This window comes from Botrytis byssoidea (genome assembly GCF_014898295.1).
Source record: "Botrytis byssoidea strain MUCL 94 chromosome Unknown BBYS_013, whole genome shotgun sequence".
In the NCBI taxonomy this organism is placed as follows: domain Eukaryota; kingdom Fungi; phylum Ascomycota; class Leotiomycetes; order Helotiales; family Sclerotiniaceae; genus Botrytis; species Botrytis byssoidea.
This window is the reverse complement of record NW_024065854.1, coordinates 689,699-709,470: the sequence shown is the minus strand read 5'-3', so window position 1 is coordinate 709,470 and position 19,772 is coordinate 689,699. Positions and strand designations below refer to the sequence as shown.

General features: G+C 43.8%; 10 protein-coding genes across 10 annotated transcripts; 5 read left to right on the top strand and 5 right to left on the bottom strand.

Moving 5' to 3' along the window:
• Positions 1 to 126: 126 nt before the first annotated feature.
• Positions 127 to 2,203, top strand: EAE97_007017 (uncharacterized protein; the record flags this gene model as incomplete). Its single annotated transcript, XM_038877530.1, has 8 exons — positions 127 to 343; positions 402 to 649; positions 855 to 876; positions 935 to 987; positions 1,043 to 1,207; positions 1,259 to 1,467; positions 1,519 to 1,987; positions 2,126 to 2,203. 8 exons carry the CDS (start codon positions 127 to 129, stop codon positions 2,201 to 2,203), a joined length of 1,461 nt encoding a protein of 486 aa, XP_038731720.1.
• Positions 2,204 to 2,411: 208 nt separating this feature from the next.
• Positions 2,412 to 3,250, bottom strand: EAE97_007016 (uncharacterized protein; the record flags this gene model as incomplete). Its single annotated transcript, XM_038877529.1, has 3 exons — positions 3,069 to 3,250; positions 2,813 to 2,939; positions 2,412 to 2,724 (listed from the first exon to the last, which is right to left on the bottom strand). Exons 1-3 carry the CDS (start codon positions 3,172 to 3,174, stop codon positions 2,412 to 2,414), a joined length of 546 nt encoding a protein of 181 aa, XP_038731719.1. The 5' UTR covers positions 3,175 to 3,250.
• Positions 3,251 to 3,421: 171 nt separating this feature from the next.
• EAE97_007015 (uncharacterized protein) lies at positions 3,422 to 4,959 on the top strand. The gene is made up of 2 exons (XM_038877528.1): positions 3,422 to 3,625; positions 3,712 to 4,959. The coding sequence occupies exons 1-2, from the start codon at positions 3,552 to 3,554 to the stop codon at positions 4,757 to 4,759; spliced, it is 1,122 nt and encodes a 373-aa protein (XP_038731718.1). The 5' UTR covers positions 3,422 to 3,551; the 3' UTR covers positions 4,760 to 4,959.
• A 771-nt stretch (positions 4,960 to 5,730) lies between these two features.
• EAE97_007014 (uncharacterized protein) lies at positions 5,731 to 7,077 on the top strand (the record flags this gene model as incomplete). Its single annotated transcript, XM_038877527.1, has 2 exons — positions 5,731 to 6,247; positions 6,578 to 7,077. 2 exons carry the CDS (start codon positions 5,731 to 5,733, stop codon positions 7,075 to 7,077), a joined length of 1,017 nt encoding a protein of 338 aa, XP_038731717.1.
• Positions 7,078 to 7,322: 245 nt separating this feature from the next.
• EAE97_007013 (uncharacterized protein) lies at positions 7,323 to 8,570 on the bottom strand (the record flags this gene model as incomplete). Its single annotated transcript, XM_038877526.1, has 1 exon — positions 7,323 to 8,570. The coding sequence occupies one exon, from the start codon at positions 8,568 to 8,570 to the stop codon at positions 7,323 to 7,325; it is 1,248 nt and encodes a 415-aa protein (XP_038731716.1).
• Positions 8,571 to 8,894: 324 nt separating this feature from the next.
• Positions 8,895 to 9,746, bottom strand: EAE97_007012 (uncharacterized protein; the record flags this gene model as incomplete). Its single annotated transcript, XM_038877525.1, has 3 exons — positions 8,895 to 9,010; positions 9,065 to 9,463; positions 9,524 to 9,746. The coding sequence occupies 3 exons, from the start codon at positions 9,744 to 9,746 to the stop codon at positions 8,895 to 8,897; spliced, it is 738 nt and encodes a 245-aa protein (XP_038731715.1).
• A 646-nt stretch (positions 9,747 to 10,392) lies between these two features.
• On the bottom strand, positions 10,393 to 11,535 carry EAE97_007011 (uncharacterized protein; the record flags this gene model as incomplete). The annotated part of the gene is made up of 1 exon (XM_038877524.1): positions 10,393 to 11,535. The coding sequence occupies one exon, from the start codon at positions 11,533 to 11,535 to the stop codon at positions 10,393 to 10,395; it is 1,143 nt and encodes a 380-aa protein (XP_038731714.1).
• Positions 11,536 to 12,842: 1,307 nt separating this feature from the next.
• Positions 12,843 to 13,965, bottom strand: EAE97_007010 (uncharacterized protein; the record flags this gene model as incomplete). The annotated part of the gene is made up of 4 exons (XM_038877523.1): positions 12,843 to 12,937; positions 12,996 to 13,163; positions 13,432 to 13,519; positions 13,573 to 13,965. 4 exons carry the CDS (start codon positions 13,963 to 13,965, stop codon positions 12,843 to 12,845), a joined length of 744 nt encoding a protein of 247 aa, XP_038731713.1.
• Positions 13,966 to 16,775: 2,810 nt separating this feature from the next.
• On the top strand, positions 16,776 to 17,364 carry EAE97_007009 (uncharacterized protein; the record flags this gene model as incomplete). The annotated part of the gene is made up of 2 exons (XM_038877522.1): positions 16,776 to 17,060; positions 17,152 to 17,364. 2 exons carry the CDS (start codon positions 16,776 to 16,778, stop codon positions 17,362 to 17,364), a joined length of 498 nt encoding a protein of 165 aa, XP_038731712.1.
• On the top strand, positions 17,365 to 18,399 carry EAE97_007008 (uncharacterized protein; the record flags this gene model as incomplete). Its single annotated transcript, XM_038877521.1, has 3 exons — positions 17,365 to 17,640; positions 17,978 to 18,191; positions 18,254 to 18,399. 3 exons carry the CDS (start codon positions 17,365 to 17,367, stop codon positions 18,397 to 18,399), a joined length of 636 nt encoding a protein of 211 aa, XP_038731711.1.
• Positions 18,400 to 19,772: the final 1,373 nt, after the last annotated feature.

Genomic DNA, 19,772 nt, shown 5'->3' with positions numbered 1-19,772 from the left:
GGGTACTAGTAATTGTAACAATCAATTGTAACAGTTATCTGTTTGCAATTCGAGACCCATTATCTCATCTCACATTACTACAAACAATATTTACTTCAACCATTATAAACATCACTAATTATCAATATGGATGATACTGAACGTCGCACAGCAAAGCGTTCGCGCTTCGATCAAAAGGAGCCTGAGCCGAAGAGAACCTCAAGGTTCGATAGACGTTCGCGATCACCACCTGCGAGAAAGGCAGATGCAAGACGAAGCAGGTCTCCCCTTGGCCGTCGTTCTTCTCGCAGCCCGGCTCCCGAATCTGCAAAGAAAGGAGGTGCAGATCCAGCAGCAGCAGCAGGTACATACCCATCCCGGAAATACGTTACATAAATCCTTGCTAATTGAAAATACTATAGCTGCCGCTGCTGCAAAAATCAATGCACAAATCCAAGCTAAGAAAGGTATTCAACATGCCGATGTGCCACCTATTCGCGCAGCCGAAAGCCCAGTCGGAAAGTCAGCATCTCCAGGAGCCGGAGCAGGTAACAGCGCAAGCAATATAAATGGTGAGATGTATATCGCAGATGGCGATTATATCAAAGACATTGAAGTCAACGATTTGCGAAACCGTTATACACTGACTAAAGGCTCTACTCAAAAGATGGTAAATACTCCTTGTGTTATACTCCACTGATACATCAGGCTTTCTTCATAGGTCTAGCCATGAATCATCTCTATACTTTCTCCTACCCCCTTTCAAAGTAAAATTATCATTGTGTGGGAAGACTTTCAAGCTTACCTGAAGCGCGAATAGCACCATACACATACACCCTTTTGGCATCTGCTAACCTCCGCTGCGTGACATTTAGATTAAGGAAGAAACCGGCGCTGGTACGCAATACCTACAACTCACCATTTGTTTTAGAGATTTTAATATTGACTTTTCAAGATGTCACCACGCGAGGAAATTACTACCCGGATAAAAGCATGGCTACGGCTGCTGTAAGTCAATTTATGAAGTTAGATATTGAGGAAAGCGAGCTGATAATATGCTTAGAATCCCCCATTGTATCTCCATGTTACAAGTCAAACAAAGCGAGGCCTTGAGCAAGCCGTTCAAAAGATTGAAGAACTAATGAAGCAGGAGCTCCCTAACTTGGTTGACGAACGTCGGTTCCGTAGACGCGAGCCTGAGCAAGTTGAGAGAGACGAATTTGGCAGAGTAAGTTCCGTTCTAGACAACATGAATTCTGGTTGCTGACAAACGAACCAGCGCAAATGGCCCGAGGAGAAGATTCCCATTGATTTTGAACCTATTCAAGGCTTTAACCTCCGTGCTCAAGTTGTTGGCCACGGTGGAGCTTACGTAAAGCACATTCAACAGGAAACTAGATGTCGTGTTCAAATCAAGGGACGTGGTTCTGGTTTCATGGAACATGGCACCGGTCGTGAGAGTGATGAAGATATGTATCTTCACGTCGCGTTAGTTTGTAAGTTCACTTTTGCTCGGGCACCTGGTTGACGTATTTTTAGTGGCCCAGATCCGAATGAGGTACAAAAAGCCAAAGAGCTCTGTGAGGATCTTCTCAAGAATGTTCGAGAGCAATATGAAGAGTTCAAGGCTCGCCCACCTCAACAACGTGGTTATGGCGGTCAAACCGGCTATTCAGGAGAGCGAGGCTACGGAGATCGCGCCCCAGACAGGTCTAACTCGTACGGTGGTGGTGGTGGATACAATAACTACAACAAATCACCAGCTCCCAACACTCCTAACGCGGCCAGTCCTTCAACCCCTGCAGACTATGGAGCCCAAGCTGCTCAATACTATGGTTCAAATGCTGATCCTTATGCTCAATACGGTGGGTATGAGGCATATGTTCAATATTATCAACAGTACATGGCAGCTATGACTCAATATCAACAGCAACAACAAGGTGCTCCAGGCTCAGGTCCTCCACTACCTCCTAACGAGGCGCCCCCACCTCCACCACCCGGTGGATCGGTATGTATACTATTTCCTCACTTCATATATTCCTAACCGAGTTCTGTTCTAGAAGTTAGGTTTGCAAGACTGTCCTTTTCCTCGACGGGAAGGGACGGTCAAATTATAGTTCGAGAGAAACTAACCTTGAGAATATAGGCTCCTCCCCCACCATCAGGTCCACCACCAGGAAGTAATAATGGCTACAGTGCCGTTCCACCTCCACCTGGTTTTTAAATGCTATCTCTTAATTTTTGTGTTTACGAGAATCTTAAATTGCTTTAGGTCTTGAATGTCGAAAATTATGGATACTTCTTACTTGTACTTGCATCTTTTGGGGTACATTGAGAGCATTCAGCCCAGAAGGGTCATGTCTCTCCAAATAGAACATTGAAAAGGTTCTCAATTATAGGTAGCATTACGCTCGAAAATGGGAAAGTAATGGTCAATCAATCAACTCAATTCTACTTAATAATTCATTCTCGTCTTCAACTTCATTCAGTGCATCTGCCTCAGTGTCCTTGAACGTCAACCTTGATCCGTATGAGATGCATAATTCTTCTCCTTGTTTGATATCCCTTAGTGCAGTATAGGTTATGAGGAGATTTTGAACATCTCTCTCCCATCCAACATTTTGATGTAATGTTGAATGATTAAACATACTACCTAGCCCAAGTATCACGGCTTGGGTGGTGGTAGGTGGTTTGGTCATCCCATTTGAGCCCTCAATAGGACCCTTAGGTTTATATGGCCAGTTACTAGAAACCATCTATATCAGCAAGACTTGGTTCCAAAGGAACCGGTAGATTCGTATCAACATGCAAAAATGCAACCAGGCTAACTCACTACGTATAATGATACAATTCCGTCCTTTTTATGTGATTTTCATTCTCACTGGGATCTAAAACTAATACAGGGCATACTTCTAGCACGCTACGGGCGGGAATGTCTTGAGAGGCAAATACTCCTCGGCCTATTTATATGGGAATTAGTGATACTTGATTTGTGATAGAACGAAGCTGCAATTTGGTATGAATGGTTGTTTATGTAAGGTGTGAGGTGGGAATGTCGTAGATATGGTATCGATACCTATCGTCATTACCTTTGGGAGTATCGAGGATTAGCATCAGTCCGGTGGAGCGAGCTAATGGAATTCCTTCAGTAGACTTTTGGAAAGTCTCCTGTGTCGAAGGACCAGCGTCGCCCATTTTGATTTCAGGGATTTATAGAGTAATGTGTGTCTGATGGGATTCGAGAATTGATTTTCGTGATTTAGAGTGAAAATGTGAGAAAAATGTGATAACCAGTGAAAGGATGTGAAACTTTAGCCGCGGCGTATCGATAAAGTATGAAGCTAGCGATAAGAAAGCGGTGGAGACGGCAGTAAATAGTCGAACGTCTGTATGGACATTCAGCCTTGTTCGATTCTAGACCTTGTATGATTTGGACTTCAAAGCCTACAATTAAGAACGAGATTCTCACAACAGACAACTGAAACGCTCGTGACGGTCGCATTCGTTGTACAATTAGGAACTGATCGTTGATCTCCATGAGATAATCGCAAGACACGTATATATCCTTGAATATGTCGCATCAACGAACTACCTCGACCTTGGACGGAGTGAAAGAACCGCATTCTGTCAGTTTGAAGGTTTTGAGGTATGTAGTATTTAGTTCTCTCCTGCAACTTACGACTTACTTTGCTTGATTGTGAAAGTCGTGTTAAATACTAAATCTTACAATAGACTTTCCCGTCCATCGCTTTCAATTCAACATCCACTTCCCACACCATCTCCTTCACCACCTCCAAATCTCAGCCTTCCCGCTCCTTCAGCCTCCCTCGCATACCCATCTCCCACCCCTTCGAACTTTATTCTCTCTCCTCTCCTCACACTCCCTCCAGCTTTTGGATCTGCATATGTAGGAGAGACATTTAGTTGTACTCTTTGCGCTAATAATGAGCTCCCTCCTCCTATTTCTCAGCCCGCTCAAACGCATACCTCTCCGGATATCGCAAACTCGCCCAATACTACCAAAATAATATCAAACATCTCTGTCACTGCAGAAATGAAAATCCCTTCCACAACAACTCCTATATTGCTCCCTCTTTCTGGTCCTGAGTCTTCCCCACAAGTCTCTACCACCCCAAAGGAAGGAACCCCGGAAACAGAAATCATATCTCAGAGTTCATTACAGAAAGTCCTTCATTTCGATCTCAAAGAAGAAGGTTCTCATGTTCTGGCTGTTACAGTAACATATACCGAATCGTCTCCGTCCTCTCCTCCACGTACTCGCACATTCCGTAAATTATATCAATTCATCTGCAAAGGATGTCTCGTGGTCCGTACCAAAATCGGACCATTATCATTTCCAAAATCTACCTCTACGAGTAGTTCTTCATCCAAGAAATATGCATTAGAGGCCCAACTAGAAAATATCACAGAAGATAACCCTATTACGTTAACTTTGGTTCATTTGACCACTACTAAAGGATTCAATGCTACAAGCTTAAATTGGGAGATTGTACTTTCTGATTCAGAAAAGGAAAACGGAGGAGATGTAGAATTAGAGAGACCTGTATTAGCACCAGGAGACATTCGACAGGATTGCTTCTTAGTTGAAGAGAAAGTTTCTGGGGATGATGGTGAAGCTGCGGATAGTGTAAAGGGGGGGAAAGAAACCGAAATTGTAGACGGGAGGTTGATATTTGGCGTTTTGAGTATAGGGTGGAGAGGCGCTATGGGGAATAAAGGGTTTTTGAGTACGGGGAATCTAGGAACTAGGATCTCATAAGATGAAACGAGGTAACGTGAGAATTAGGTGGGATTCAGAGAGAATCAAATGGGGTTCTTCATTAGCATGCTCATCATTTGGATATTGTATGACGTGTTGTACGAACATTTTTGTTCAAAACGATATTAAATGATAATGATTAGATTATATGTGAATTTAATTAATATTGTCACCTAATAAAAATACGATTATTTAATAGGTAAGTAGTTGCGTCAATGATTAAAGATCAGAATTCAATCAATGTAAAACTAGATAGGTATTTATAAGAGACCAGAGACAAGATCCTTGGAGCGAGATAAAAGATTGTATCTCGTAGGTGGTAAATAGGAATCACAGTGGTGTCCTAAGCGAGCATGCAGCAGATCAAAAAAGGAGACTTTGTTTGACATTGCATCATTGGGCTCCAAGCGAACCTCTCATTCTTCCGAACTAGCCAAATGATTTTCTGGGGGCTATTTATGTGAATTTCTATGCGTCTATCTTTCATGTCGTCATTAAATGTACTCTAGGCATCGGTCTACCATCCTAACATTTGTGCTTAGCATCCATCTATCTTGAAAGTTCTGCATTAATAGCAATGATAACTTATAAGGACTGCTATGTGTGGTCCTACTTTATGAATGTTCTACTAAACATGTTGGAAATTGATGGTGGATGGCGATTTATTCAACTGATAGTTATCATATCGTCCACAGGATTTGCGTCAAGTATATTGAGATCATTGGGGATAGTCTGACTTGTTTCATGGTGTACGATATATGTGTTTGCTGGGGTATTACATGTATACCAATACCTTCACTTTATTTCTTACAATCCTCCTTAATTTCTCACCTATCTTATATCTTATCTTCCCCTCACGGCCCGCATTTTTCACCCCACATCATAAATTTTTTTCTCCCAACATCCTCCGCTCCCACAACCCTCACAATTCCCCGCGATACCACACTTCCAAGCCATCCCCCTCTCCCAAAATGTCCGCTCCGCCCACCCCAACCGGCGAAACCATCGTCTACCTAGACTCCAACTACCATCCTCTCCCCTCTAATTTCTTCCCCACCCCACACACATACACAGCCTACCCACATACCCCGCTCCCCCAAATCGCGCCGCGCATCCTCCCCGCCACCATCCTCCTCACCTCCCTCTGCCCGCTCACCCGCGAAACCCTCTCGCTCCTCCCCCCCTCCCAACTAAAACTCATCATCATCACCTCCGTCGGCACAAACCACGTCGATCTTGCCTACTGCGCCGAAAACAACATCCAAGTCTCCAACATGCCGGATACGAATACGGATACCGTGGCCGAACACGCGTTGGCGCTGTATTTTGCAGTCAAGAGAGATGTGGTGAGTATGCATGAGTGGACGATGAAGGCGGAGCGGTGGGCGAGCCAGGGAACGGGTATTCTGGGTATGAATACTTGGCAAGGTGGTGGCGCGAGGAGTTGTAGAAGTGAGGTCGTGGGGATTGTAGGTGGTGGGAAGATTGGTGGGTGATCTCTTCATTTTTTTATTTTTTTTATTTTTTTATTCTAGATGCTTTTCGGAGGAATGGATGGCGAGTTTTTGTGACTCTTAGTTCTGAGTCCATTTCTCGTCTCTAGATTACGGGATACTCGAATCGATCTGCAGGGATATAGTTGTTGAGATCAGCGAAACAAGAGTTCTTGAATCGTTATATTGAATCTCGAGAAGGAGGTGATAATGCCGCGAAACTTGACGTCGATCTGATCTACTGGGTCGACATCTAGAATAGGAGTTTCATAGCTTTCAGCGTTGTACAAACAAGACAAAGAAAAACGACTAACTCAAAACCCAGGCCTCGCCATATCCAACCTCTGCACCGCCCTCGGGATGAAAGTACTCATCTCCGAGCGCAAATCGATTCCCCAAGCGCAAGCGCGCGCAGGCCGAACCGCTTTTTCCTCCATCCTCACGGAATGCACAACCATTATTCTTGCCTGTCCTCTCTCACCCGAGACGAAGAATCTCATCGCCGTGCCTGAATTATCGCTGATGCGTCGCGATGCGATTCTCGTCAATGTAGCTCGCGGCGGTGTGGTTAATGAGGCGGATTTGGCGAGGGCGTTGGACGAGGGAGAGATTTTGGGAGCGGCGACGGATGTTTTTGAGAGCGAGCCGGTGGAGAAGGGGGGGAGTCCGTTGGTTAGAGGAGAGGGCGAGGAGAGAGTGAGGAATCTGATTGTTAGTCCTCATGTGGCTTGGTTTGGGAGGGATAGTCAGGAGAAATGTGTTAGGGCTATTGCTGAGATTTTTGAGGGGTATTTGAAGGGGGAGAAGGTTAATTTTGTGGTTTGAGGGGGTGGAGGGGATGCTGAGTTTATGAGCTGGGATATCAGTGCTGAGACCAGTGAGATGCAATATTGATCTCTCAGCTTTGAAGTGTAAATTTGGGTGGGAGGGCAAAGCTTTTATATCCATAAATTCTAGACTTGAGACTTTAGACTTTATATAGACTGAAATAGAATTTCTATAAGAGCGATCTATGTATATGTATCATAGGACTTTATATTTATCTATAAGCACCGCCCATCTATCGTGTATTAAATCACAGAGCCCTTCAAAAAACCTGCTCTCAAGTACTGAACAGGCCATTGAACCTCAACGCCTAATCTATAAGCGACTCTAAAAACCCACTCAGGTTCTCTCATAAACTGTCTAGCAACCAAGACGATATCGGCCTTTGCGACCTTTCCTTGTTCATCTTTAACATCTACTGTTTCCCCCGCGTTTGGATATGTAGTTGGCTCATCCTCCAAATGAGATTTTGCGGCTTCAGCTTCTGTGATCATGCCGACACACCCAATCTTCAAATCTTTAATCCCTTCTTTAAACAGCGCTGCGCGGATTTCCCCAGCAATAGAGACCTGATAATTTGTATGCATTCCGATCTTTTGGGTTGGTGAATTACCTGCTGAACTAACATCGAGTAAATCAACACCAAGAGCTGGAAGCAACTTTGCCAATTTGATAGTATCTGGAACATTCCAACTCTCCACATCATCCAACCACTCTGTAGCACTGATTCTGAGCAACAATGGCATTCCCTCTGGAATGACACTTCTCACAGCCTTGATCGTCTCAATCAACATTCTAGTTCTGTTCTCCCAACTTCCTCCGTACTTATCGGTTCGTTTGTTTGTAACTGGACTCAAAGAAGAATGCAACAAGTATCCATGAGCACCATGAATTTCAATCACATCAATTCCCGCTGCCACAGCTCTCTTGGCCGCATCACGGAATCCATCAATGACATCTTGAATATCTTCAAGTGTCATTTCATTAGGCTCAGCATACCCTTCACCCCATTTCAACGCACTCATTCCCTTAACATTCTTAGGCCATCCTCCATCCTTTTCTTCTGCAACAGCACTCTTCCCTCTAGGTCCCATCCAAGGGGGCAACGTACTAGCCTTTCTTCCCGCATGAGCCAATTGAATTCCGATTTTCTGTCCTTGACCATGAGCAAAGTCCGCCACCCGTTTAAACCCCTCTATCTGTGCATCTTCCCACAAGCCTGCGTCACCTGGAGAAATGCGACCTTCAGGGCGGACAGCAGTAGCTTCAATAATAGTGAGAGACGCTCCACGATAAACAAAGGCACCCAAGTGTACAAGGTGGAAATCTGTAAGGTGTCCGTCGTTCGCGCTGTACATGCACATAGGAGCTACCCAGATGCGGTTCTGAAACGTGACATCGCGGATGGTGAGTGGAGAAAATAGGGTTGGTGGATCCTTTGATAACGCGGTTCCCGCTGGGGGATTCTGAGCGGGGGTTTTGTATGGAGACATTTTCAATTGTGGTCGGTTTGATTGAACAGGAAATACGGAGTCAAGGATTGAAGATACCAAGAAAGGAAAGACAACTGAGGGAGTTCTGGAGTTTTTATATTATGACATTGCATTGTTATGCCCGAAATTGGGGAAGTTGTATTTGTAATCTCATGGTGGGGTTAACGGTTGATTGCATTGCGAAGTGAATACAGAAGGTTGATAACCAGATCATTCAAATCATTGGACCAATAGTTGAGTAGCTACCTAGTAGGTAATGGATCCAACAGTTGAGTGATCCTGTAATTATATGCCGAGGTAAACCGCCCGGTTATATGCTTCCGATTATATCGTCTTCTTCAAAGAACCATTGCCGTTTGTACTTGTCTTCAGTGTCTTTTCCATCTTCTTCAACGCCGAGAATGCTCTACCAGTTACCTTTACGCTATTGAACAGAAGTACTACAAGCCATTAGAAATTACTCTTTACCATATCCCCGAGGATCAAAAACTTACTGCAAGGAATCACAATCCAAAAAGAATTCATAAAAACGAAATATCCCCAGAAAATCGCTGGTTCCGGTCTTGAATACTCCAATCCCAATATATAGAAATCGAACAAACATGTCGCATAATACAATACATCTCCATACAATTGGCCCAACGATATGATTGCCTGCAATGGATATCGGAGCGGATGATCCGTTGCAATCATGGCCGCGAGGATAAACGATGAAGGGCCCCAACATACTGCTGTAATGGTTTCCATGCAGAGAACGAAAGCATCTTGTGTTTGGTATCGCGAATCAGACAGTGAATATTCTTTCCAGAGTTGGCCAAAGAGATCTTGCATGAGTGGCATGCGTCGAAAATTGTAGGCATAATATCCTTCGAAAAGGAGGTGAATACAACCACCTGGGAATCTTCATTAGCTTTCTTTTTCATGGCAGATGAAGATCTCAGAAGGTGATGTACATAAAACAAACCATAGAACAGTCAATAAATCAGCTGTTGAGATCCGTGGTCTGACTCTCATCACCAGTAGATAAGTACTTGAGAAAATGGCAGCGCATCCTGCAGCAAATATCGAGACCAATGTAAAAGTATCCCATTGATTAGCAAGGTAATGAGGAATCTCGAGATCTAAAGGATAATAAGGGTGAAAAGGAAGAGGCAGAGCAGTTATATTTGGCGCCATTATGAACGTTGCTGCATAGAATACTTGAATTGTTGTTCTTTCAAAATAATTTCTCTGGTCAACATGAAATGAGAGACGGAGTTGTACAGCAATTCAGGGGACGCGACGAAGAGCTTGTTGATTGGTTAGAGTATTTCACACCGAGTTCCGATCACTAGCTCTAGTATCATCTGTAGTATAAGCAACCTCCCGTGTTTGAATAATAAAGCAAACATCATTTCAGAGAATGTTTTTATTGTATCAACTGGATAATCAGGAGAATATTGGATTAGGTTGATGATTGTATTGATATGATATCAATCGATTTATGCTTAGTTATCAAGGGTTTTAGAGTTTCCAATACCCTGTACTATAATCTAAGGTTAATTGTGAAAAACTCTAAAATTTCTAAACATCACCAGAACATTCAAATGATCTCAATCGCGTGATGGACTGCTTCTAAATCTTCAAGGTTCTTTCTCAGTCATTTTCAATTCAGATCACAATTGGGGCAGACTAGGAGAGTATGATGTCGATCAATAAATCGCAATATCTATAGCGGCAACCATCAGCTCGTTGATGGACTTGACAGTGAGAATCGAACACGAGCTCTCCCAAAGCTAGCGGCTTTGTGTACAAATGAATCTCCCTCAACTTAAAAAACCTCTCATAGGTTCTCAACCAGAATCCACAAGATCCTTCTTGATCGTTTCACTTCCTTATATGCCTTTCTGTCTTTCGATCTGCTATCTTCGACTTCTCTCCTACCTTCTCTCCCTCCATCACTCACACCCTCATTCTTCTCACCTCTCGTATAATCTAACTTCCCCTTCGCATCTTCCAGCTTCCTCCTCTCCTTCTCCAATTTCCGCTCTGTCTTATCCGCTTTCTTATCAGGTTCCCTAAATCTCAAGTCCCCGAGCTCTCTTTGCGATCTCTCGATTCCCAAATCCAACCTTCTCATCTCCCTTTCTACCTTCTCGATCTTTCTCTGTGCCTTATTTTCACGCTTATCGCTCTTCGCGGTAAGTTTATCCCCTTCTCTCCGAGCTCGATTCTCATTCCTAAATATCTGTCTCTCTACTTGCGCCGCGCTCATCTGGGCCATTTCATTCATTTGTGCGGCTGGTGGAGGAACATCAAGTGTTGTTTCCATCACATATGGTCTTACTGCACTCATTCGTCTTTCAAAAACAGTAGCAGACGTGTTTTCATCAGTCACTGTAATTGATCTCAGTATATCGGGCGGTAGCTGTAAGACAGCAGCCATAGCTTCCATGGTAGCAATCGAAGCCTTCAGTCCTCGAGGAGCAAAAAGCTTCGCATTGACATTTTGCATGTAAGTATCTGTTCTACTTTTGGTCACGGCCGCGCTCCCTAGATGTGTGGGGATTTGTACGCCGCTCTCGGTGAGCTGTGCCCAGTGATACGATATCGTGTCTAGTGCATCACCCACTAGATCGGCAATTTGTACAGGTGGATTCTCGCTGGCGACGACATTCAGATTATCGATGAATTCCACAAAATCTTGCGAGTTGAGGTTATAATCAGAGAGTGCGGGTGCGTATATGCGAGCAAATGGCTTTCCGATTCCAGGCACGATTTGTGGTACTGCAATAGGTCGGGGAAGTTTTGGATGTGAGTAATCGGGTGGTGGACTGTGATGGGTGGATTCTTGTGTTTGGGAAAGAATCTCGTTATCAGAGAGTATTGTGGAGGTGGTATTGTAGCTGGAGTATGGATTTTCATGCTGGGTTTGAGTAGCATGTAGGTTGTCTTCGTACGGTACTTTTTCCTCAAAATAAGCCATTCTTGTATAGATGATGATTGTAATGATGGGAAATCAATATGTTTAATTTCATACTCAATTCAAAGAATGGTAAATTGAACGAAGAACAAATCTTTTGTATAAACATCTAGCTAAAACATGGGGGATATTATTAAATAGATAACTCACATCAGCACATAGTCTACACCCAAGTCTAACAAATATAGCCCTCCGATCATCTATCCCAACCACCTCATCTACACAACATGTTTCAACCCTTGCCCGCGATACCATGCGGTCTACACAAACTAGCCCATCCCGCTCCCGTAGTAAACCCATGAGATTCCCAATCATAACATGCACAATGAATACAACACCATATCCATTCTGACCGCTACGGAGTGAAGATCACGCTATCGGGCTATACCGTACGCGTCTGTCTCAGCCCTGCTCACAGATCGTCGATTGGCGACGCATACCAAGCTTTGTCGATCGCAACCTTAAAATATACTAGGGAGCTAGCTAGGTACACTTGTGTGGACCATGTCTTATCTTTCCCTCGAATGCCTGCCAACACTTGACGTCGGCCCCGTGAATTGCGGAAAATGTTTAACTTGATACAACAATTTGAAATTTAGGTGATTTGATGTTCATTTATCTCGTCAATCTGGATGGTATTTGTCACAATGCTGTCTTAATCTTTCCTGTGCTCTTGAGTCTCAGGTTATGATGACAGATTCAATGATTGCAGGCTGTGTTTGGCTGCGTTAGATGATCTGACTAGCTAGCTGGCTGGCGGTATCAGGCATGTTTTAGTGCTAATAACACCACGTCTACGTCTCTAGTTGTAAAATCTGACCTGAAATATAGTATAATGTGAGCGAAACTGTGTGCTGATCACGTGGTCATATCTTGTAACTAGTATTTACAGGTCTTCTCTAACGTGGTTGATCAGTGAATAGGTTATATCAATGAGTGAGGTACCACCAAATATTTGCTCCCATTTAACATACGAGCGATAAGAGGTTTTTCACACGCAAGGGCACGAGGAACTGACATGATAAAATCATGATTTGTTAGATCTCGGTACTGTGAGCAATGATTTTGTGCATATCCGCTATTCACCTCTGGGCAGGTACGCGTTATCTATCCACCGATACGAAATTATATTTGTCTTTGAAGCTAGGTCAGATAGAAAAACATTTTCCCAAAACAAAGGCTAAGCGGCTTAAGACCTCCAAGGCCTTCAAGGCAATTTGTACCATATAGGAGCATTCCAGTCCGACACACTGATCAAATACATGACTCTATCGCCCTCATGTGGTCAGGACACTTGAGAGCCGGGACATTCAGTCAAAATAAACAAAGACTCTAGCCTCAATGCTCTCCCGCAATTGCTTATTGTCATTGATCCGGGGATCTTGAAAAGCGGTATGGGGAACTCCTGCGTTGTAATGTTAGGAAACAAATTCCCTAGACGACAGAGGTAATATACATCATACCTGCTTTGTTCTCTGCTGCTGAATCAGCCTGTACAAAGGCAATTACCTCGTCAACTTGTAAGCCGTGCCAGTAGTACCATTCGTGCTTCTCATCGAAGTATACTCGAGCATTTTCGTTAGCGAAATTATGAGTAACGACATCCATGGCAGTGGTCTGCGATTCATAGTCTACTATACGGCGGTCGCACAGCGTGAGCGGGAAGTCATATACTGGTCCTTTTATTGGTTTCCATAGACTGGTGCAATGGATAGTAAGCTCATGGACACGTTTTCTGGGAATCTCAACAGATATACTTCCCAACGACGAATCTTGAATAATCTTTCGGCTTGATGTTGAACTGCTTAATGGCGCATTTTGCCGCCGAGGAGGCCGTCATGTCTCAGACCGGTCAGCGAACGAAGTCCCAAAGTTGTATGTACGATTGAGAATACATACCAATGTGTATATAATCACTCGGTTGATTTGTCTTGAGATGGTTTCGTTCTATATTCTCAGACATCCAACGCGGGTGACGTTTCCGAACCTGGCTCGGTCAATTAGCAGTTTCAATTCTTTTATCTTCGGGTCTTTGCTTACTGCGTGCTCTAGGACTTCAACTCGCACAGCATTGGGGAACAAAAACCGGGCAATTGATTTGTATTTAGGATATAAGATTTTTTCCACTTTCTCGTTATACCAATACTCCTCAGGTGTCAAAGGACAAGTTAGATGCAGCTGAGCAAAGCCACATTTGGAGAACATCTCTCTCGAGGAAATGCCCAGTTTACGAGCATTACGGATCTGAACAAATTGCTCATCGGCGGTTGTGTTTGTTGAAGGAAGATCATAGTCGTAGTCGAGGTACAAGTAATATGGCTTCACAAGCTTGTGCTGGTTGTCTCTGGCAAGATGCTGGATCATTGCTTTGACGGAGTCATCGGAGTCAACAACGCTCATTGCTGCTGTATTGTTTTCTTCAAGCCCTGGCATTTTTTCAACAACAAATTTCTTGTTTAGATATTATCTTGACAGCGAGACGCAAACCCGCTCATACAAGTGACTTTGATTCTTTTTAGTTTTCGATCAAATTTAATAACTGTTTTTCGAGGCGGGGGACGGGGTCATATTGAACATCAAACGGCACAAGAAAAGCAATTTTCTCTGGGTCTTTGCAGCTGTAGAGCCAAAAAGTAGGTCTCCCGTCACCATAGGTAGTAATGATCGCTTGCGGGACACAGATTTGCGGAGTTGCTTGGGGTTGCTAAGAAGGCATACGCAATCCTCCGAGGTATCTAAGAATCTGAATCCTGATTGTGTTCATCGACGATTCGAAGTTGGTATTCCGTGATATTGTAATAAGCACTAGCACTTCCTGGGCACAAATGCACAGTAAGGCATTGCCGTGCGTCAAAAAGGACTTGTTCCATGGATGGTGACCGTGAGAAGACAAATCCTCACCTTTTCCCCCCGAGTGACCGACCATTGACGCCCACGGAAACTGAACTATCCTTGCTCTCAGACGCTCTCTATGCCATTCAGAGGCATGGGCTTTAAACAATAAAACAACTCAGAAGATAACCTTGAGCTCTGTGAAATGATTGTTTGATAGATACGAAGTACAACTGAGGCACAAGAACAGGGGCTACGAATATTCACTCCGAATACCTTGTATGAAGGCCAACTCCCCACGTCTTGCAGTTGTGTGATAAATAGGAAATGTATCAAAGTTACAATAACAGGGTTACAGTTGTTAATATGGCTATCACGTATGAGGGCCAGCTCCTCGTATTCTATAATTGGTTGGTACCTTCGAAATGCATCGAATGTACAAGAACAGGGACTACATTTTTTTGTCCTGGTACTATGCATGCAGGCCAACTCTTTGTATCCTCATATCTTCGAAGAATCGTATGCATGTCAACTTATTAATCAAGTGAGATAAGGAATATGAGTTTATACGCCATGCCAGCGATGACGACAGACTGAGTGTCGTAACCGAGATATAAACGTCTATATAAACTGCCTCCTATTCCCCCAACCATCTCCATCTCTATCTCCATCAGCCATCTCCATTATTCACGAACACATCCTACAAATAAGAAAGCTTATTATATATCCACTCAGACTTCACAACAAGCACACATAATTCAAAAATAGTAGGTAAAATTCTCAATCATAGATGACATATTTAACTGTGTTCCAGCCTCAATCCACCAGCATTACCACCTCCACTCAGAGATCTCAGCCATGGCAAGCAATGAACGAAGTCCAAAACTTGTTCAAGCCAGATGCTCCTGCTGTCAACGCTGAGTCCGGCGCCGACGCGAGTGCGCAAAACGACAAGATTGACGAAGAACCTTTGAAGCTCAACTTGTTCAGGAGCAATTTGAACGCCGCTACCACCAATATTGTGAATGTGGAGGAGAACTGAGAACCGTGTGATTGCACTTCTGACTCGTAGAGGAAGGAACTGCCAGGGCCAGAAGTTGTTGAAGGAGGTGATTGTTGGAGGGGGGAGTTGGCCTAATCTTAAGGCATGACCGACCATTTAGTCCCTCTTTTGCTTTATACGTATAAAAGCTAGCCAGATATCAAGAATCAAATGTCATTCTTTTTCCAAAAATGCCTGTTCAAATGCCTGTTTGAAAGTAACAATACCATTTCCAATAGTGTCGATCGCCTCTCATCACTCGATATGAATTGAATTGATCGCTAATGAGAAAGACTGCTTTCTACCTGGAATAGTTGTGAACTGTATCAACTTCGTACTTCGATCCAGCCTGGATAGTTGACTTTCATTAACGCTATGTAGAGTGAGCATGAGGATTTTTGATCAATGCTCTGGCAGCATTCTATCTCTAAAGAATGCCACTTGAAAGCTACCCCAAGCATTTTTGTCTTGGATTCATGCATGTTTGTTATCTTTGATTGTGGGGTATTTTGTGTCATGGGAGATACCTGGAAACTGCCTTCTAACTCGTCGTTATCCTCGCTTCTAGTGTTTTGAGCTTCTTTGCTGCAAGTCAACTCCTAGCAGATCCTTTTACGTAGGGTTAGTTCCATCTATGCTTGGGGTCTTGCAAAGATCCGGAACAATAGCGTATAGCGATTGCATTAGAACTATTTTGACTGATATTGGACAACAATATGCGTGGGAAGCGTAGACCACGCGTCAAAGATAGCTGTGAAGAAGTCTCGGTGCTATCCAAAGATTTGACGGTAAATCCTTGGTACTCATTCGTTATCTTTTCATATCTATACGACATAGCCCGACAATAGCACGGCACAGCAGGGATACATGTAGACTTATGCTCTAACCTGAAGTTTTGAATTATCCAACCACGTTCACCCCCTACCTACTAACCTATTGTGAAGCGCAGACACGGCCATACCTCGCCTCAAGGATGAATAAATGTATCCATATCATCCCACGCTCTACCTAGTACTTTCTAAACTGATTTTTCTTTTTATGTCAGTAACGAGCTAATATGATTGAAGCAAGCACCTGCCTAGATGGGTAGCATAGAAAGGATGAAACTACTGAATATTATCAAATAGAGGTTAATAATAACTTGCACGGAGCAATAACTACGTTTTTTTTAATCAGGTGAAATCAAGAAGTACTAGTATTACGAGCGTTGTTACAAGAACTTCAAGTTTGACACATAAGTACTACGGACTGGACATTTCCAATCGCTCTAGCTAATTATTGAAAGAATCAACTACTGCTATTACTACTTCTTCTTCTTAGAACAATCAACGTTTATTTTTCCTAGTGAAGATTAGTCTTTCTCAAGAAAATGCTAGCTGTGTTCGTCGGCTTCGCTCTTCTAGTGTTCTGGATCATCGCATCAATCTATCAAAGCAACGATTCGGGCTTAAAAGGCATCCCCAATGCCCATTGCTCTGTTCCATATTCACGCCTGTGGTTGCTGTCTATCCGATGGCGAAAATTGGAAAACCGTAGCCGAATTCATCTCCATCGTCGTCTCGGTCCAATCGTTCGACTTGGACCCCGTGATGTGAGTATAAACTGCATCGATGAGGGAGTTCGCACAATTTACAGTGCAAAGTTCGATAAAGACGTGAAATTCTACCATGCATTGTTTAATCAGTAGGTTTTCTAAAAATTTTGTAACTGACGAGTCAAATGTGACAACTTAGTATCTAATACAGTACATGACTGGCTTTATGGTCACGATGATAGGTAACGACGAGCACAGAAGGCGTAGACGAATGCTTGCACATCCCTATTCCAATTCGTACATTCTCAACTCTCAGACCCTCGACAGTACCATCTCTTGCGTATCAAGTCGCCTCAGAGAAAGAATGGCAATGTGGGCAAGCACCGGTACTGCTATCGATGTCTACCAGCAGGCTAAATGCTGAATGCTCGACGTTGTCTCTGGCTTCCTCTTTGGTAGTGAGAATGCGACTGATACTCTACAAGGTCCAAGCTTTGAGAATGACCTCACAACTTTGGCCAAAGCAACAACTAAAAACCTTCACGTGCGAACCAGTCTTGAAGGGCCGATGAATTTTTTGACAAGCTTACTTGGTGGCAACGTGCTACCCGATGCTGAAGCTAGGGGCAGGTGGGAAACGTGGATCACGCGAGTGATCACAGACTCATACAGGAGACACCCCACCAAGCCTTCTTCCACTGTGAGTCTGTACGACCATTTTTACGATTTTTTCAAAGCCACCGATCCCGAAATGTCGCTTAACGATATGGCTTCACGCATCGCTGTAGAGTGCGACGACCATCTTTCAGCCAGCCACATCGGACTGGGAATACTATTGTCATATACCATGTGAGAGCTATCACGAGCTCCGGACTGGCAACGGACGCTCCGAGAAGAACTCCTCACTCTAGCCGAACCTAGCGACCAAAGCTTGGCCCATCGCCTCGCAAGCTTACCAGTGCTCGACCGAGACGATGCGAACCCGTGCACCCTGACCTGGTCCTTTTCCTCGCGTCGTGCCGGATACAGGCTGTCAGCTCGCAGGAGAATTTGATATCCCTGGTGGCACTGTCGTCAGCTCTTCTGCATGGGCTCTCCACTTTAACCCCATTCCCTTTCCATCTCCGGAAGAATGGCAACCTGTGAGGTGGCTTACAGCTGACGAGACCACGCTCGCGGAGATGCAGAAGTGGATCTGGACATTTGGAAGCGGTGCACGGGTGTGCATTGGAACTCATTTCTCGATGCGTGGTAAGTCTTATCCTTTACTATCCCGATGTCTACTCCATCAGAGAACATGCTAATGAAACTAGCCATGAAAGAGCTTCTTGTCACTATCTACACAGGTTATGAGACTCATTTAGATGAGGAGTTTACAGAAAATGTGGAACAGGAAGATGTGTTCTCGTCTTCGCCTCTTGCGGGCTGTATTAAGCTGAAATTTCGTCGGCCTCTATAGTCTCAGTTCTTTATGTTCCAATAGGCCTGTAACGAGACATCTAGCGAGAGAAGAATTCTTGGCATTATCCAGTATCATGGAACTAGCCACCAAAACATAATGAGAATCATAATCTCAATCGATATAAAGCTAGCTACTGAATCTAGCTACAGTCGTGCTAGACTCTTCATTTGAATATAGGGGTTTTTTTTTTAGTTCTGTCCCCCTGATATAGTCGACATCTCAATCTACTGCCCCTCGGTCAGTAAGCGATATCTTATATAGCCTTAGCCGGGGTTACACCCCACCAATTTACCAGGAATGTTGAAATCTTCAAATCGAATAGCACCACATAAGAACTACTAGTCTTCAATTAAATTCAGTTAAAATCTATCAGCACCGACCGATCCTATCTTTCTTTAAGCTACAAGGTTGCGTGTCGTATTATTGTGCTAGAACACGTCATTGAATGATAAGACTGCGCATGTGGCGTTGGTTGACGTTGGGATTTTCATGCGGGCGTAGGGCGTAAAATTAGAAAAAGCTTAATTTTATTATTTCCGGGGTATTCCCTACAGGGCCATTTACTCTATTGCTTATTCCCTCAACCGCGCCATGCGGATGAAGAAACATGTATGATTCGGGGGATGATAACCCTGCTTAGCGCATTCAGCGGTTAAAGGGAGACAACGGAAACTAGTTTCTGCGTATCTATCTGCCTGTAGCTCGATACACATGAACCAATCGGACTATTTCCTAATATAGCTTTCGCGCATGGACATATTCCACTACATGGCCAATACCTCCATAAGCTTCGAAGCACCTGCGGCTCGTACTAGACAAACCAATCGGCCGAACTTCAATACTAACTATTTCTCAATTAAGAGGAAAAAAATACTAGGGAGGTTGAAGAAAAGAGGAAGGAGAAAAAGAAGGCACTAACCAACTCTAACCTGCATATCTAGGTGCACCTTCTTGCAGATCTTCTCGTCTTATAGATCAATAAATCAATAAAACAAATTGTACAGATTCCTTTTACGTCGCCATAGTTCTCAGAATTCTGCACATCTGTGACTTATACCCCAACTAATAGAGCCGAAGCCTGAAATTAGAGTACTACCTTCTCGCCCATACCTAGGTTTTTCATCGCAGCTGCAGTTGCAGCTTGCGTTCGCAAGGTAGATCTGATGCAAATAGAAACTATCACCTACGTGACATGGCTGAGTACGCTGGAGATCGGAGTCTGATCACCTACTTTCGGATCGGTCTGGTAAGCTCGGTTGAATTGTTACACTGTGATGCAGTTTATGATCATACGATACGCATTGGCGATCACAGTAGATGACTTCGTCCATGTAGACGCCCTGTTCGAATAATGACAACGCAGAATTCGC

Excerpts from the sequence above, each read along its gene's own strand:
- EAE97_007015 (XM_038877528.1), top strand. The coding sequence starts at position 3,552 with ATGTCGCATCAACGAACTACCTCGACCTTGGACGGAGTGAAAGAACCG. Across the intron at positions 3,626-3,711 it reads GTCAGTTTGAAGGTTTTGAG|ACTTTCCCGTCCATCGCTTT; the intron begins GTATGTAGTATT and ends ATCTTACAATAG.